At 38.3% G+C, this 19391-nt stretch overlaps 1 protein-coding gene across 3 annotated transcripts in view; it reads left to right on the forward strand.

Annotated features, from left to right (window-relative positions):
• The first annotated feature begins 2887 nt into the window (after positions 1–2887).
• NMD3 (NMD3 ribosome export adaptor) overlaps positions 2888–19391 on the forward strand; it is a 31094-nt gene continuing 14590 nt past the window's right edge. Inside the window, exons 1-7 of one of the 3 annotated variants that reach the window (XM_054550449.2) lie at positions 2888–2962; positions 3617–3672; positions 6556–6690; positions 8876–8972; positions 15025–15105; positions 16355–16483; positions 16776–16866. In XM_054550449.2, the coding sequence (XP_054406424.1) occupies positions 3629–3672; positions 6556–6690; positions 8876–8972; positions 15025–15105; positions 16355–16483; positions 16776–16866 (577 nt within the window). In that variant the 5' untranslated portion in view covers positions 2888–2962; positions 3617–3628. 3 annotated transcript variants of the gene reach the window in all.

The raw sequence follows: 19391 nt of genomic DNA on the forward strand, positions 1-19391 counted from the left end.
TTTGTAAACATATACTAAGGCTTAGATTTGAATACAGATAGATATCCTCAGTGTAAGGACTACGGGAGCCGAAAGTAATCTCACCTATTATTTTCAGGTGAGATTTGAGGATTAAATAAAAAGTGCAAAGTGAGTTTCCCTCTGGTATTGTTTGCCAATATTATCCCACTCAGTCCAATCCTAGCAAGCTCATTCAGGCTCGTGAGAGAGGTAGTTGAAATCAAGAACTTAATTTTGACATCTGGAAATCTTAGCGGTGGGGGCTGGGAGATGAAGAGAAAAACATAGGTGCCTTCTACTGCAGAAGTATTTCATTTATCAAAAGGTTGTGGATAGGAATAGATGGCCTCAGCCTCAGAAGGGGAGGCAGGCTGCTATGGTGAGGGTCTGGGTTCAGAAACAAACTGTATTTCACGTCCCAGTTCTATCACTTATTTGCTATAGGACTTTCAACAAATTGCCTAATCTAATCCAGCCTCGTCTGTAATATGTAAGGTCTATGAGGGCAGGGACCATGTCTGTGCTGTTATTATCATACATCAAGTGCTTAAGAAGCCTGGTATTCAGAACCAAATCAAATAATTGTAGAAGGAATGTGTTAAAAAATGAGCAGCCTTTGACATTTAGAAGCTGGTCTGGTACTTGCAGCTATGCCATAATATTTTCCTATTGGACAGAAATAATTTCACAGAATACTCAACTCAGACAAGATTACTCTGAAACCATGATAAAATGAGACAAAGAAGGTCACTTCATAATTTTGTCTAAGCACAGACCAAAATAAGTTCACTATGCCACCCACAAAATACCAAACATTCCCTCTCTTCACCAAAATGAGTGACTGCTACTTCTTTGCTAATTGCACCTTTATCCTCCTGCTTCCCTTTGTGTAAATAAGATTTACTGAGACATCCAATCACAGAATTGCCCCTGCTTTCTGATAGCATCCAGTCTATAGAAAAACCCCTATTTTCTTAGGGCCTCCCCGAAAACACCCGCCCAAAGCCCCAATCCTATGATAGGTTTGTTCTAAACACCCTCTTACTGAGATACCCAAAGGTTCTCCATGGTGCGTGTCTGGGCTCACTTCAAAGAGTAATAAATAGACAGAAGCTGCTTAAATACAGCTGTGTTCCTAGTGGTGTTTGGTTGAGGGCATAGGCAGTGTGAATAGAAAAAACGGGGAGAAAAACACTGTCTCTTCAGAGTTGTGGTGGGTATTAAATGGATCATTAATTTACTGATATATATTGAGGGTCTGTTTTGTGTCAGCTTCTGTGCTAGGTGCAGGGAATACCAAGAAGAACAAGACCCGAATTGCTCTCCAGGGTTTTGAAACTGCAGGGCATGCACAGTAGAAAATTTATGATCCAATTCAAAGCACTATTATAGAGACATATACCTCGTATAAAGGTGTTATCATAGAACCATATATACAGAAGGAGCATGTAACTCCTCTGGCCCTTAGGGACCAAAGGAGTCAGAAGAAGGGAGGATATATGGTGGACAGGATAATGGCTCTGCAAAGATGTCCTATTCCCTGAAATCTGTGAATATATTACCTAACACAGCAAATGAACTTTACAGATGTGATTAAATTTCTTGAGATGGAGAGATTATTCTGGATTATTTGGTTGGGCCCAATGAAATCACAAGTGTCCTTGTAAGATGGGTGGAGGGGGGTGAGAAAAGGAGACCCTGACTGCAAAATGATGTGGGACCACAAGCCAAGGAATGTGGGCAGCGTGTAGAAGTTGGAAAGGGCCAGGGAATGGATTTTCTCCTAGAGCCTCCACAGTCAGCCCTCACCATCTATTTAGACCTGTAGCTTCCTGAACTGGAAGAGAACAAATTTGTGTTTTTTAAGCCAACTAAATCGGTGATAATTTGTTAGAGCAGCACTAGGAAACTAATTCAGGCTTAATCTTTAGTGCCGAGTCCCGGGTAGAAGCAAAGGAAGACTATTTTCTGTGAGGACCTGCCAGTTGGTCTTCATGGCTTGCGAGTACGTGTGCTTGGGAGTAGGAGGACAGGATATGTGGAGATCAGATCCTGAAAGGTCTTCTTTCCATGCAAAGAAACTGGAAATAATGCTGAAGGTAATCAGAGGCCACTGAAGGATTAAAAGCAGGGGAGTGTGACAAAATCAGAACTGCATTTCAGAAGGATGAATTAAAGTCTACAAGTAGAGACAGCAGACGAGAGGTTACTTAAGTATTCTGGGCAAGAAATGATGAGAGGCTGTCTATGATCACCCTCTACAAAACGCCTTTGCTTATTCCTTGAAATTTGGGATGAGAAGATTTAGAAAAAAAAAATGGTTGTACTCTTCAAATATTTGAAAGGCTGTCATGAGACAGATTAGACACGGTCTGTGAGGCTCCAAGTTTGAGGGATAAATCAGTCATAAGAAGATATTAAGTGCACTATCCGGAAGCACATAATTAATAATTTGTCTAAAAATCGCATAGACTTCTTCACAGATAATTATGCTTTACATTTCATTCTTTCAACAAATAATCATTTGAGCAGTTAGCATGTAGCAGGCATCAGGCCTGTATATGATGGTGAACCAAACAGACAAAGGCACCTCCCTGGATGGAGTTTCTTTGCGTAAGGTATTGTTTACAAATAACTTTTATATAAAATAATCATTTAATCAAGAAGCAAGCTCACAGTTGGGATAGCTGAAAAGAGACTAATATACGGGCGAGGTTGGTATGGAGTGAACCCTGGCTTGGGAAAATCGAGACGATAACTGAAAAGCAGTCACTGACGGCAAATGAGCCCCTAGGACTTCTCTCCGCCGGCTTTCCCAGCCGCCAGGCCGCTCCCATAACCCTTCCGCCCGTCGGTGCCGCCCCTTTCCTCGCCCCCACCCCACCCCTTTCAACACGTCACTCAGGCCGCGGGATTTCGAGCATTTCTCTCGCGAGATCTTCTCTGTGGCGGAGACAGCCAGGTTGGCAGCTGACAGGACGGCCGGGGCCTATTTTGTTGCGGGTTTTGAGCAAATCCAGGGCTGGTCTGGAGGCGCGAAGTAGGTTCCGGGGTCCGAGACCTGGGCTGCCGGCCGCGGGCCCCTGAGTAGGGGGTGGGGCGGGCTTACCGGGCTTGGGCCGTGCTCAGTGTGCGTGAGCGCCGCGTGCCCGGAACCCGTGTGCGGTCGCGCCCCGGGGTTGGGGGTCGGCGTGGGTGGCCCTCGGGCGCCGGGACGCCGTCCGGGGATTCCTGCGGCGTGGGTTTGAGGCGCGGTGATCCGGTGCGGTCCCTGGGCTGGTGGAGAGCGAGAGGGCCCGGGCGTCCGCAATCCCGAGCTGACCTCGCCCTGGGTCGTCCAGGGTTGGAGCCCAGGTGAGATGGAGGTCAGCGGCAGAGCTGGGTGGCCCGAGGGTCTTGCAGCTGGGAAGCTCAGGAAATCCCATGGTCCTCATCTTTCTTTTTAACGAGCTTACCCAGTGGAGTTGGGTTTCCTTCTTTCCTGCTTTTTCGAAGTTCTGTGAATATGTTAATTATTCAGAGAGACTGCAGGAAGACGTAAAAAGAGGAGACCAGGTAAAGTGATTTAAATCCCAACATTCTCTTTTTTTTTTTTTTTAAAAAAAAAAAACTTAAGGCATACAGAACGATGGAGTATATGACAGAATCCACCGACCGCAGCCCTGGACACATGTGAGTGCGACACTTCTTCCTTCCCCCTTAAATGTGAAAATCTTCATTGAGCCTGGGAAACTCACTATGGGGAACACTTGAGGGTGGGTGGGAAGGAGCGTCTATTGTCATAAATGGGAAAAAATAAAAGTCTTATTTCCGTAGAAAATCGAATTAGTTTCTGGTTATAAAGCTTGTTCTAGTAAATATAAGCTCTAAGAGGGTTAAAATATTTACCATACATCCTTTTAGATCGGCACTGTCCAGTATGTAGCCATTAGCTACGTGTGGCTATTTAAATTTACTTTTTATTTATTTTTATTTTTTATTTTTTTGAGACGGAATCTCGCTCTGTTGCCCAGGCAGGAGTGCAGTAGTGTGATCTCGGCTCACTGCAGCCTCCACCTCCCGGGTTCAAGCAGTTTCCTGCCTCAGCCTCCCGAGTATCTGGGATGACTTACTGATTTTTATTGGATATTATAATGTAGTAATTTTTAAATTTTGAACATCTTAAAACTTAATTATCGATTTTTAATTTCTTGCATTTAAGTTCAAATTAACTTTTTTTTTGCTGTTAAATAGGTTTAATGATACAGTGCTCTTCAAAGAGATGACTACAGAGACTTTTAAACGATAATCCTGGAATCGTTGAGCACAGACCAATTAGCTAAATCTAAAATAAATTGGCTTCTTACCACAACTACCGTGTAAACATTGTAGTCCTTCTGTCTAGAATGACCCTAATCTCACAGGAAAACAGTAACTATGGAGAAACTAGTTTTGTGGCCAAAAGTAAAAACCAAAGGAAAAATAGGAATTCAGTGGTTAGTGAAAGCAGGAAATTTGGCCCCCTTCCCTGTGATGCTTTACTCTTCCCTTGTCCCTCAGTTAGCTCAGTGGGTTTGAATAAGCCATCTGAAAATGTCTTTGGAGCTCAGCATAGTGCTGATCTTCCTTGTTCTATCAGTAGCTTTTAACAGACAGTTGTCTAAGGGCTCAAAGCCCTCCACAGAACCCTTTCTTGGAATGGGTTGTTTGACCATTATACTTCCCTGCCAGACAACCAGCACTTCTGGAAGAGCCTGGTTAGCTCTGTCTGGAACTGCTTGCTTTCCAGGTGGTACCGCTGGCTCCACTCTGTCAACATAAACCCCAAGCAGTTTAAGTTGGAAGTTTCCTAAATTAATTTAAACGGAATAAAATTAAATACTTGGTTGCTTGTTTGTACTAGCCATGTTGCCACATGTGGCTAGTGGCTACCATTGGACATGGAAGATTATTGAACTTTTATTTTGGACAATGTTGTTCTACATTAGGGGTTCTCAGACTTTTTCTGCCCCCAGTACATCTCGAATTATGATAGTTCCGTCATTTATACTGAGTCTCTAGATGTTGATAGACTTCCTATACTGTTAAAAAAAAAATTCTGCTATGGGTAAATGTTTATATTTTAGGAGTCCTTTTGCTTTTTTTTTTTAATTGGCCTTGGAGTATATTGGTGTCTGATTCTGTTAGAAATGATTTACATATTAGTTTCTATTGGTGTAGTCCAGAGATATACTTGAAGAAATGTTCATTAGAGATAAGTAGACAGCTGTAGTCTTTTAATGTAGTGACACCATACTGTTCACCTAAGCCATGGTCCTCTGTATGCCCTGAATAAATAGATTTTTGAAGGCTTAGTATTTAGAGATGAGGTGGTTGAATTAAAAAGAGACAAACTGATCTTACATATTCTTGATACAGGATTTTCTTTTTGGTTTTTGCTATTGACACACTATTGCCTTGTTAATTGATTCTTTCTTGGTTTTCCAATTGTCAACAAGGGATAATGAATAACAGTGCTTCTCAAATTTTTCCCAAGTTTGCTATTACACTTGTGGTTGGGAAGTTTATCTGTTTATTTGTAAAAGTTAATGTGAATGTTTGTGTCTGCATAGAAAATGTTTGGAAGGATAGATACAAATTGTTAATAAATGTTATCTTTATGGATAGTGTTGGTTGGGTGTGGTAAAGAGCACGTTAACATTTTTTATTATATTTCAGTATCTAAAATTGAAATTAGTGCAAGATTTGTATTCTTCATCAATATACCTCCATTTGTTTTAATGCGACAACATAGTTTCATTTGCTTTTAATAAAAACGACTTGTTTAGACCCATACTGGCTATTTAAATGTAAATTTGAATTAAAAAAAATAATAAAATTGAGTTTCTCAATTGTACTAGTCACTTTTCATGGCCCAGTTGCCTCATGTGGCTAGTGGCTACCTTGTTGTACAGACCAGAATAGAACATTTCTATCGTGGCATGAAGTTCTGTTGGACAGTACTGACCTTCTAGAACCTTTAGGACATTGGCCTTATATTGAGGATTTTTAGAATTATAGCCATTTTTGGTGTTTTTGCCCCTGTATTACAGGGTTATTCTTTATCTACTGCATCTTTGAAGATTGCTTTGTTTCTTTTTTTTGTTTCTTTTTTTTGAGACATTGTCTTGGTCTGTCACCCAGGCTGTAGTGCAGTGGCGTGATCTGGCTCACTGCAACTTCCACCTCCTGGGTTTGATACGCATGCCTCAGCCTCCCAAGTAGCTGGGATTACAGGCGTGCGCCACCATGCCTGGCTAATTTTTGTATTTTTAGTAGAGATGGGGTTTCACCATGTTGGCCAGGCTGGTCTTGAACTCCTTATCTCAGGTGATCTACGCACCTCAGCCTCCCAAAGTGCTGGAATTACAGGTGTGAGCCACTGGCTGGCCCAGGTTGCTTTGTTTCTGTTATTTTTTTGAAAAGGGCAAAGATGCTGTGGCCTAACTTGAAGGCTTTTGTTTGTTTGGCCTCTAAAAAAAAATTTAGTGTATTTTAAAAATCTAATTTGAAAAATTTATCCTTTATTTCTTAAAGCTTGTGCTGTGAGTGTGGTGTTCCGATAAGTCCAAATCCTGCCAATATTTGTGTGGCCTGTTTGCGAAGTAAAGTGGACATCAGCCAAGGTATTCCGAAACAAGTCTCGATTTCGTTCTGCAAACAATGTCAAAGGTACAGTGCGGTACAATTTTGCTCTTTTTAAAGTTGGAATTTACATTTAGAGGTCCACCGAGATATGCTGAGATTACACGAAGGTATATGGAGTAAAGTGCGTACAATTAAGGTTTAAATTTTCTGTTGGTGTCGCCAAAGATTTTAGAATTTGCAATTTTATAATGTACTTTTCTAGTGTATCCTTCTAATCTGGTAAAGATAGTGTAAATGTATTTGAATCTGTTCTTCTGTTAAAGGATCTAATAGATTTGATGTATATAGTTAATAGATAGGAGTTGATGTTTGTAAGGGTGAGAGCAGGTTATTGAGGACATATTCTTGTTATTATGAGGTTTTTTTTTCTTTAGTTATTAGAAGCCATGTATGATAAAAAGCACCTTATGTTTGGAGTAATTTAGTAATATGTTTTAAAAACTCATAACGTTCACGTGTAATTAAAATAACTTGTTGGTGGAAAAGAAGCTCAATAAATCATATCTGGAATGGTCTGAAATAAAGATTGGATTTGAAGGCAGAAGACTTCTTCTGAATGTTAATGTTTCATTCCTCTTGATTTTCTTTGTCGGCATAAACAACTTACATCTATTAGGCCATTGAGTAACACAAAACTGCCTAATGAGTGTAAAAGTGTATGCCTGTGATTTCCAAAATGGATTAAGACCCTAATTTTTTGAGTGTGTATCTCTAGAGGGGTGGTTCATGGACTCCTTTGAGAATTTGAAAACTGTATCTCTTCCCCAAAATATTTACATACATGTATATATATGTGTGTGTATATATATATGTAAAAATATATATGTGTGTGTGTATATATACATATATACACACAAACACATGAAACTGTGTACTGTTTCAGGGAGTTTACAGTGTATAAGCTTAACAAGTGTGAGGCTTAATCTTTTATAAATATTTGCTATTAAAAGCCTGGTGGAGTTAGAAAAGTACTGATAAAGAACTACACAGACTTAGTTTGTCTTGGCTTCCTCACAAACTAGCTGTTTGAAACCCTTAGCCGTTTATCATGTCTGGGCCTCAATTTCCTCATCAGAATGAAAGGTTTCATTAGGTGATATGTGAAGCCCTTTCTAACTCTAAAAGTTTACTTATAGGCCAGGCTTGGTGGCTCATGCCTGTAATCCAAGCACTTGAGGAGGCTGAGGCGGGTGGCTCACTTGAGGTCAGGAGTTCGAGACCAGACTGGCCAACATGGTGAAACCCTATCGCTACTAAAAATACAAAAATTAGCCGGGCATGGTGGGGCATGCATGTAATCCTAGCTACTGGGGAGGTAGGAGAATCGCTTGAACCCGAGAGGCAGAGGTTGCAGTGAGCCGAGATCATACACTGCACACCATCCTGGGGGACAGAGTGAGACTCTGTCTCAAAAAAAAAAAGAAAAAAAAAACAATAAATAAATATGTACTTATAAACAAAGGGAGACCTGTGTAATGTTTTTGATTGAACCTTGAAAAGTGAAAATCAAAACTTTCTGTTATTTAACAAGTATGGCAAAAAGACATTCACATAACACGTTTGGAAGTATTTTATATTTAGGAAGCATTTACTGAACACCTACTATAAGATGTTTGTGGCATAGTGCTAAGTCCTGGGTAGGCGGGACTAAAAACCTTAAAGCACATACGTAAGAGATTTAAGTTTTGTTTTAGTCTGATTTTACCTAAGATTTTAAATGTTGTTTTACAATTTACAATTTGAAAAGGACTTGAAATGTAGATGAATAGACTGAACTATTGCTGATTTATAGTGTTGTGAGGTACTAATGTACCTTTTTTTTGTGAAAAATAAGCAGTTCTCAGGCATTTTAGAAGTACATAATAAACCATTTTAATGCCATTTTGAGATGATTCTCACCTGTTTTTCAGAGCATAGCTTCAAGAGACTCTTGGACATTTTAGTGGTGATTTGGTGATTGAGTAATAAGATCACTTTAGTAGGTTATTTCAGATTGGCTTTCTCAGTCAGAATTTTACCTTTTTAATTAAAGCTACTAGTCTAGTTGAAAGTTTTGGAACCATTAAAATATGTTTGAGTTAAATGCTTCATATCATTCTTGGGTTTTATTATGCCTGGTTAATAATTTGGGTTATATCTGTATATTCAGATGGAAATTTCTGTGTTTCCTGAGAGATGTTGGATTTCAGTATGTTATCTTCTCTTTTAGGTATTTTCAACCACCAGGAACTTGGATACAGTGTGCTTTAGAATCCAGGGAACTTCTTGCTTTGTGCTTGAAAAAAATCAAAGCCCCTCTGAGTAAGGTAAGTTAAACAGCTAAAATCAGTATTTATAGGTATGTTTTCATTAAAGGTCTCATTTTCAGAAAATTCTTGTGAGTGGGTTTTTCAAAAGGAATTTTTTTTTTTTTGAGGTGGGGTCTCGAACTGTCACCTGGGCTGGAGTACAATGGCGTGATCTCGGCTCACTGCAACCTTCACCTCCCGGGTTCACACGATTCTCCTGCCTCAGCCTCCTGAGTAGCTGGGATTACAGGCGCACACCACCACATCTGGCAAATTTTTTGTATTTTTAGTAGAGACAGGGTTTCACTATGTTGGGCAGACTGGTCTCGAACTCCTGACCTCGTGATCTGCCTGCCTCGGCCTCCCAAAGTGCTGGGATTACAGGCGTGAGCCACCATGCTGGCCTCGAAAGTAACTATTAAATGTTACTATTGTTGCCAGTAGCACCCCACTACAAACACTTTTTAAAGTTATATATATTCTTTTTATGAAAAGTAAAAATATCTTTTTGCTTTAAAAAGACAGAATTTAATTTTTTTGGTCTGTGATTTATCGAGAACCTCATGTATAATTTTTTAACGGAAATTTTTATGTAAAACCATCACTAAATATAATTGAGATTATAATATTAGGGCTATGTTATTTGGTTTCTTTTTATTGTCATTATTGATCTGGAAATAAAATACTTGTGCCTGTCACTGAAAGTCAGTGCATAAATGTATTAAAAAAAACAGAGTTTGTTTAAAGTACAGTTTATTTCCTGATATAAAATTGAAAGTGATTGACACTTTGAGTTTTCTTTATGTTAAGCTTTATGACTCACTTCTACCATGTTTTTAATTGAAATTGACTCTTTCAGATTGAAGACTTTTCTGATTCTCCTTTAAGCTCTAATAAAATTTCATGTAATAGTTCTTTGAAATTTCTGCCTTTATTTTCCTACTAGGTCCCAGCCAACCCCACAAATTTCTAATGGTCACTTGTTGGCCCTCCTGGCATAAAACTTTGTCTTTTTCCCTTCATATTTTAAAAAACCTTTTTGGTTTTTTCACTCCCTTCTGTTCTTGGTGATTTTTACTTTATCTTCCGATCTTTCTAATGAATTGTTTTTTTCCAGTAGTAATGTTTTTAAGTTCCAGAGTCTTTCATGTTCTTGATGCACTTTAAGTTTTTCTGAAGATTTTGATAATAGGACTTTTTTGTTTGTTTCCTTCTGTTCCCTCATTTGTCTCTGTTTTTTTTTTATGAAGTCACTTTTTGTGTATCTTGGTTTTTTGCTTTTATACTTGGGGTTTTTGTCAAATGTCTAGTGAGTCTTAACAGTTCATTAATTAATTTATCAGATGTTTATTAAATACCAACTCTGTGCCAAACTGCTTTTGGTGTTGGGGATATGGCAGTGAATAAGACAATCCCTGTCTTAGAAAGCGTGTCTTCTAATTGCACACTAACATGCCAGTGTGGAGCAGCATGTTAGTATGCAATGATCAAAATAGGTAGATATATTACATGGTATATTAAAAGGTATATTCTGTGGAGAAAGGAGCTAGGAAGAGGATAAGAACTGTTCATGGAAGAGTTGAAATTTAAAGTAAGGGTGTTCAGGGGAGGTCTCACTGATAGGGTGACATTTGAGTAAACATTAAAGATGGTAAGGGAGGAAGCTGTGGAGAAATCTGGAAGAAGAGCATTAGGGGTAAAGAAAACAAATGTAGAGACCAAAAGCAAGAGCATACTTGTGTGAATAGAACGGAGTGGTGAGGGGAAAAGTAGTTGGGGATAGAGTTCAGAAAAGTCATGGAAGGCCACAGTATGTCTGGCCTTGTAGGCCCTTATAGGGGCTGTTTCTTACTTTGAGTGTAAGGAGTATAGAGGGTGAAGAGCAGAGTAGTGAGATGACATGACTTATTAGTATCCCTCTGGCTGCTGTCTTTAGAATGGACGTAAGGGAGGTAAAGGTGTAAGTGTTTGTAATAATCATGAGAAATGGTTTTGGATCAGCAATGGAGGTGGTAAGAAGTGGACAGATTTTGGATCTATTTTTAAGGTAGTAACATTTACTGATGTAGCTGGATGTGTTTTTGTAAGAGACAGAAGGGTTAAGGATACCTTCCATTGTTCATGACCTGAGCAGCCAAGTCACTGGGTAGGGGACATCAGAGTTCATCTGTAACTGGTATTTAGATGTCTACTAGACACTTAGGTAGAAATACTGAGTAGGCAGGTTGATAAATAAGCCAGTGAGTGGTCCAGTCTAGAGATAATGAATTTAGGATATAGACAGTATTTAAGGTCATGAATTGGATTAGATTACTTCAGGAGTTTACATAGAGAAGGAAAGAAACTGGAGGACTGAATCCTGGAATCATTCCTTTAATGGGTAATGAGGAAGAAATAATTGGGTAATGAGGAGGAATCAGCAAAGGAGACTGAAAGGAGCTGCTAGGAGGTAGGAGGAAAATAGGGTGAGTGTGTTGTCCTGGGAGAAAAGGGAAGTGTTTTAAGAAGAAAGGAGCGAGTAGCTATGTGATTTGCAGTTGATGAGTCGAGTATTGAGTTCTGTAGATTTAGTTATGTGGACGACCTTAATAACATGGGCAATTTCTATTTAGTGGTGGTGGTAAAGATGTCATTTAAATAGAAATGAAAATGGGAGAAGGAAGATAGACAATTCTTTTGAGATTTGCTGTAAATGAAAACAAAGAAATGGGGCAGTGGTTGAAGGGGAAGTTTGGGAAGGGACACGTGTCTTTATTTTATTTTATTTTTTGGAGATAAGGTCTTGCTTTATTGCTCAGGCTAGAGTGCAGTGGCGCTGTCATGGCTCACTGCAGCCTCAGACTCCTGGGCTCAGGTGATCTTTCTGCCTCAGCCTCCCAAGTAGTTGGTACTACAAACATGCACCACCACACCTGGCTGATTTTTATTTTTACTAGGGATGAGATCTCTCTCTTTCTGTCTCTTTTTGGCCCTGTAGAGCAGAGATCTCACTATGTTGCCCAGACTGGTCTTGAACTCCTGAGCTCAAGCGATCCTCCTGCCTCAGTCTCCCAAAGTGTTGGGATTACAAGCATGAGCCACTGTGCTTGGCCAGGACACATTTCTTAAGATGGTATATATAACTGTATTTATAAGCTCTCTGGGAGTGTTAGAGTACGGAGGGAAATTTTTGTGAAATTGCAGGGAGAAGAATAATTGGCTGGGGGGTGGCCTCAAAAAGTGGAAAAGAGATATAGCACATAGTGAAAGAATACATTTATTTGTTAATTCACTCCTTCATTCAACAAGTATTCAGCACTTACTCTTCACCAAGCACCATTTTGGGAGGCCATAATATTTCATGGAACAAAGTGAAGATCTCTGCTCTCTAGAGGGGCATTCTAGAGGTTGATCTTGATGGGAGTATGGACAGTTCATCTGTGATAACAGGAGGGAAGGTGTTGAGTGGGAGCTTCTGGGAATTCTCCTCTGGTTCCTTCTTTTTTACTGGAGAAAACAGAAGCGTGGGCAGTAGCTATGTGGAAAGAGCTGTTAGATGTTTGAGGAGAGAGCGGAAGATATGAAATAGTCCTCTAGAACAGTTGGAGAGGAAATGCACCAGGACAGTGTTGGATGGGTGCTGGGCAGTGCTGAGGGTTACTGTTACAAATTTAGACTAGTCACTGTTGTGTGCATCTATTTCTCTAGTTCTGTCAGCCACATAGTTAAGGCATAGAGCAGGCAGAGCACTGGATTTAACCAAATTTATAATTTAGCTTAGTGGCTAAGGTGAAATAAGAGGGGGAACAAGGAAATTGAGTGTGTACATGAGAATAATTTTGATTATTGATTTTGAAGCTAGTGAGGAGGAATGAGGAATAAAGTTGGTAGGATGAATGGATTGTCCATTATATTAGCTTGAAAGATTTTTGGTGCCCAGGAACTAGAGGAAATAAGCTGGAAAGATGGGAGGTGGTAGTCAGGGAGTAGGATGTTTGGAATTGATAGTTTGGAGGGTTTGCAGTTACTGGTAATAAAAGCATATGGGTGACTGAGATAGGAAGGTGGATAATATTTTGGGAGAAGAAGAACTCAAAGAATGGAGAGAGAGGTCAGGGTATTGTGGGGATCACCTGTGTGGATATTGAAATCACTAGGTATTAATATTGTTGGAAAGTGTGATGGTGAGCCAGAAGCTAAAATCTTTTGAGAAATGAAAACAAGTGATACAAAGATGAATAGATTACTATAACAAAGAGAGTTGCGGGTGGTAGAGTCTAATGACTTTAGACTCAGAGCTGGGTATATTTGAGGAGGAGACAAGGAGAATGGTCTGTGATTAGCAATGAAGAGCAAGGAGGATACCTGTCTGGTGCCTGGTCCAATGATAGGAAGAAAATGAGAGAAATAGCAGTCATCACTTAATATAGCTGCAGGGGAGAGGGAGAATCAGGAGATCTAGAAGGTGAAGGGAATGTTCAGCAAAGTTGAGGATTTAGGAGATTTCATTGTTAATGAATGTTGAGCTCCGGAGGGCACAGTAGAAGGGTTTTAGGATTCGGGGAGGAGTGTTAGATGGGGACAGAATAGGGAATATGCATAACCATATGGAAATTGCAGTATGGGAGATGAGGGGTGACTGAGGTGTCTGGGACTATGGTAAAGAAGGAAAGGGACTAATAAGGTTGATGAGTCGTGGTTGTCTGAGGACACATGGTGTAGTGGTTGTGTTGGGGAATGCCGAGCAGGATGTCAAGGAGACTCTCCATTCCTGCAGGTGGAGGTTGGAGCTTGAGGGGAAGATCAGTCTTATTCAGTGCCTTTGGGGCTTATTTTTATTTATTTATTTATTTTTTTTTTGCCGCTGCAGATGGAGATTGAAGGAATAGGAATCTGCCTATATCACCCTGTGTACCTGGCGTCACTTGTTAACTACTAGGCTTTGCTTTAGGGAGGCCAGTTGCATGAGGAGGGTTTTACTCTGGTGTGTTGAATCTTTGCATCTACACTAAAAGTGTCTAGTCTACTTTTTACCAGACAGTACTTGATAAAAGTATAATCTGCTGCTGATACCTCTCAAATCTGTTAACTACAGCCCAAATTTTTTCATTGATCTCCAGACCCATTGTATCTTACTGTTCACTGAAAAGTCCTCTTGGGTATCTTACAGATACTGTCTTAAACTGAAATGTCTGAAATCAAATGTAACATCTTTTTCTCATTATATCCGTTGTTTGTTTGTGTCACAAAAATTGTACTACCTAGTTGTCTAAGCAGATACTTGAGCATCATTCTAGAGTCTGTTCTCTTCCTCTTTTCCATATCCAGTTACCATTAAATCTTACAGATTTTTTTTCTACATCACTTGGACTGTGCAGATAAATCTTACAGATTTTTATCTCCTAACTAGCCCTTGCATCTGCTTTTGTTATTTCCAGTGCCTCTCAGTTCAGATTATCTACAATCTCTGCCCAGATTATTACAGCAGCCTCCATTCTTGTTCTCCCACCCACCCCTTCTCCCCAAACACCCATTCTGGCCATTCTTGAGTTATATTCAGATCTTCACATATAGCAAACTGTTTTTGGTCTATGCAGATGCTGCAGATTTAGTAGTGAGTTATAGTTGTGGATTTAGTATTCAGTGCATGAAACTTCTCTAATGAATGTCACTTCTTAAAAAAAAAGTCACAGAATATAGAGAGAATAATATAAGTGGAAACTTTTGTTCATGGGGTTACTAATAGATAATGAGGTCACCAGGTCTTTGCTTTCCTCCAAAAAATATAATTTCCTTTTAAAGGACAATGTACTTTTTTTTTTAAGGGAAAAGAATTTTTTTCCTATGCAAATACTTTAATTTTTGCTTAAATTATATCAGTTGCATTAATATAATCATTGGGTTGTCCTTTGATTTGCTGCTATTGTTACATAACTGGTGATTAATCTTTTTGTGATGATTGTGTGTAGTATGCTGATCACAGATTCCTTAAGCATCTTATGAAATCTGCTTATTGATGATTTGTTCTTTCATGTTTTTTTTTCTCCTTTGGTGAGAACTTATGTTTCTTTTTGTTTGTGTTTTATTGAAGGTACGGCTTGTAGATGCAGGCTTTGTTTGGACTGAGCCTCATTCTAAGAGACTTAAAGTTAAACTGACTGTTCAGAAAGAGGTAAGCAGTACATAATTTTCTCAGCATGGTTAAAGTGCAGGTAGTGAAAATGAGGACCTAGTGATAAGTTATTCTTGAGCAGCTTAAAAGAAAAAGAGTACACTCAATTTTAGCTGTTTGTTTTCTTTTGAGCATCTGTACAAATAATTAGATCACTAGTAAGAGTAGTCATTGCTTCTGATTAGCAGACTTACTGATCTTTTCCAGAGTTATTTTTATTAGGAAAGGACTGAAGTGAAAACATGGGCTAAGGTACTGATTCTCAAACTTGGCTGATCATTGTAATGACTCATCGTAACTGAAGCAAAAATTCTCTGTATGTGAGGCCTGGGAATCTATATGTAGGTTGAGTATCCCTTATCTGAAATGCTTGGGACAAGAAGTGTTTCAGATTTTGGATTTTTTGGAGTTTGGAATTTTCATTATACTTAACTGGTTGAACATCCCTAATTCAAATACAAAATGTTCCAGTGAACATTTTCTTTGAGTGTCATTTAGAAACTCAAGAAGTTTCAGATTTTGAAGCTGAAATTTCAGATTCTGGGTTTTTGGATTTGGAATGTTCAATCTGTATTTAAAAAGCCTCCCATGTGATTTCTGATCAGCTATGTTTGGGAACCATTAAGGAATTTTTTTTTTTTTGAGAAGTTTTCCTTCTTTTTCTCTTCTGAGGATAATTTTTCTATATAAACATCTATAGGCTGGGCATGGTGGCTCACACCTGTGATCCCAGCACTTTGGGAGGCCAAGGTAGGCAGATCACTTGAGCCCAGGAGTTTGAGACCCCATCTCTACTGAAAATACAAAAGTTAGCTGGGCGTGGTGGTGTGTGCTACTTGGGAGGCTAAGGTGGAGAATCACTTGAGCCCAGCTCGGAAGTTGCAGTGCACCGAGATCGTGCCCCTGCACTCCAGGCTGGGCAACAGGCAGAGTGAGACCCTGTCTCAAAAAAAATTATATGTATATATATGTGTGTGTAAAATATACACTGAATATTCTCACAACCACTTCAGCTAAAGGAAAATTTGAAATGCTAATCTAATAAATCTTAGGAATTAAATCTGTATACCATTCTTGAAATAGTGTAACTTGTTTTTATGACTTTAAATTTGAGGACATTTGATTGATGTCCTCAAAGCATTAATGCAAAAAGTTTTAAGTTAAATATTAAAGGTTCTTCTTTTAAAGAAAATACTTGTTATTAAACAAAACCAAAAGAATGAAGGAGTGTAATTGTTTTCTTTATCAGGTGATGAATGGTGCTATCCTTCAACAAGTGTTTGTGGTAGATTATGTTGTTCAGTCCCAAATGTGTGGAGATTGCCATAGAGTAGAAGCTAAGGATTTCTGGAAGGCTGTGATTCAAGTGAGGCAAAAGGTAATGAAAGAAGATGATGAGTGAGTCCTACATCTTATATTTCATCTTTGTTAATTATAAGACATCTGGTAAAACCTCTTTTCCTTCTTTCTAAATCCTATGGGTACCAGGGATAGTCTGGGTCCCTGAAGCATTCACCTTTGGAAATAGATCATTATTACATTTTAGATAATCTTTAAAGATTGTTCTTGTTTGAAAAATCAGTATGCTCTATCTGTAGATGGTATGGTGTGTCCTATACCTATAAATGGCTTTTTGTGGGCATTTATTGATCAAATAATTTATGTTTTAGACTTTGCATAAAAAAACTTTCTACTATCTGGAACAGTTAATTCTGAAATATGGAATGCATCAGAATACACTTCGTATCAAAGAGATTCATGGTGAGTTAAAACTCAAAAGCATTTGAAATGATGTCAGATTTTTATTTCAACATACCTAAGTAATCTTATATTTACTGATAATATCTGGATTAGTACTGTCCAAAAGAACTTTCTGTTAGAAAAAAAAAAAAAAAAACTTAATTCTTTATCTGCACTGTCCAGTATGGTATAGTCACTAGCCACATGTGGCTGTTGAGTACTTGAAATGTGGCTAGAGCAACTGAGAAACTGAATTTTTAATTTTCTGCTAATGTCAAACATAATTGTCTTTTTATGTTTCATACCTAAGTATAATATTTCTTGAGGTTTCTGTTTGATATATATGCACACATGCTTCTGTCCAATCTTGCTCTCAGTCATGTGAGTGACATTGAAAAGAGTTAGAAAGAAAGCTTGGCTTCTTTCTACCTAGCATTTAATTAACCTCTACAAGTTTTTTAAGAACTTGCCTATTAAGCCATCCAATTTGATATCTCATAGGGGATGTCTTTTCAGTTTCTTTTATGATATTCACCTCTCAGGTATTCTACCCCTTGAGTCAATTTTAATACCATTTTCTAAGAAAAACCATTTCATCTAGCTTTTTTAGATTCTTGGTATAAAATTGAACAAATAAAATAAAATCTCATCCGTAACTGTAGTTATGTCCTCTCTATTGTTCCTAATGTTTATATTTTCTCTTTTTCTACTCACCTCATCTTAGACTTGCCACTTTTATCTCATATGTCAGTTTTTTCAAAAAACTATTTTTAGTTTTATTTTAAACAATCTTTTTCTTAATTTTGTTTTGTTTGTTTGTTTGTTTGTTTTTGAGATGGAGTCTCGCTCTGTCACCCAGGCTGGAATGCAATGGCGCGATCTCAGCTCACTGCAAGCTCCGCCTCCCGGGTTCACGCCATTCTCCTGCCTCAGCCTCCCGAGTAGCTGGGACTACAGGCGCCCGCCATCACGCCTGGCTAATTTTTTGTATTTTTTTTAGTAGAGACGGGTTTTCACTATGTTAGCCAGGATGGTCTCGATCTCCTGACCTCGTGATCCACCCGCCTCGGCCTCCCAAAGTGGTGGGATTACAGGCCTTAATTTTGTTTTTAACACTAATTCCTTCAACTCTATTTAGTTCTGTCTTGTTTTACTTGAAAGCTTAGTTTATTTTTAATTTCTAATAAATATATTTAAGATCATAAATTTTCTTCCGAGTACTATAATGGGTCTGTAGCTGGTACTTATAGCTACCTTTTTCCACTGCCCGTTGCGTATTTTATTTGCCCTCAGCAAGCACCTCAGCTGTTTCATTCTTTTGGGTACATACTTAGGTGTGGAATTACTAAGTCATATGGTAAATTTATGTTTGTATATAAGAAACTGCCAAACTGCTTCAAAGTGGCTGTACCATTTTACATTCCTGCCAGCAATATTTCTCTGTATCCTCCTCAACACTTGTTATTATATTTTTGTTTATAGCCATTCTAGAGGGTGGTATGAAGTGGTATCTCATTGCGGTTTTAATTTCCATTTTGCTAATGACTAATGATGTTGAGCATATTCTGGATACAAGTCTCTTACTGCATATATGGTTTGCACATATTTTCTCCTAGTGTGTAGGAGAAGATTCACACTGGATATTCTTAATGGTGTCCTTTGAATTGCAAAAGTTTTAAATTTTGATGAAGTCCAGTTTATCAAGTTTTTTCTTTTAATTGTGGTTTTGGGGTTATGCTTAAAAACTGTTTGTCTAATCAAGGTCACAAAGATTTTCTCCTATAGTTTCTTTCAAATGTTTCATAGTTTTAGGTCTTATATATTTAGGTCTAACTCTTTTGAGTTAATTTTTGTGCAGAGTGTGAGATAAGTGTCTAAATTCATATTTTTCTATGTGGATATTCTTCATCCCAGTGAAAACTCTGTCCTTTCCCCAGTGAATGCCTTGGGTCTTCTGTCAAAGATCTGTTGACTGTAAATGTAATGGTTTATTTCTAGAATCTCAAGTCTACTCCCATTGATCTATATATCTATCCTTATATTAGTACCATGCTGTCTTGAATACTTACTAAAGTTAGTGAGTTTTGACATTAAATGTGTAATGTTCATTTTCTTCAAAATTGTTTTGGCTATTCTGGGTAATTTTAGTATTGGCTGTTTTGGTAATTATATTTAGTTGAGTTATTTGCAAGAATATCTTTAATATTTCTCAGCTAGGTAGGTTTGCTTTTGGCTATTCCTTTCTTGATTTCTAGTGCTGCTGTTTTGTGATGAGATAATGTTGTCTTTAGTAATTTCTACTGTTTAGGATTTATTGAAATTGTTTTTCTTTTTAAAATCTTAATGCATGATTTTTAAATGAATGTTTTATGAATGTTTGAAAAAATATGTATTCTTTCTTAGAACTGTGTTCTATAATCTCAGTTAACTCGACCTTGATAATTGGTTATTCAAGTTCTGTGAATTGTTACTATTTTTTGTCAATTTGATCATTTTGGTTTTGAGAGAGTCTTATTCTAGTCCTTCACAATGATTGTATGTGTTAA

Source organism: Pongo abelii, chromosome 2, assembly GCF_028885655.2.
Source record: "Pongo abelii isolate AG06213 chromosome 2, NHGRI_mPonAbe1-v2.0_pri, whole genome shotgun sequence".
NCBI lineage: Eukaryota > Metazoa > Chordata > Mammalia > Primates > Hominidae > Pongo > Pongo abelii.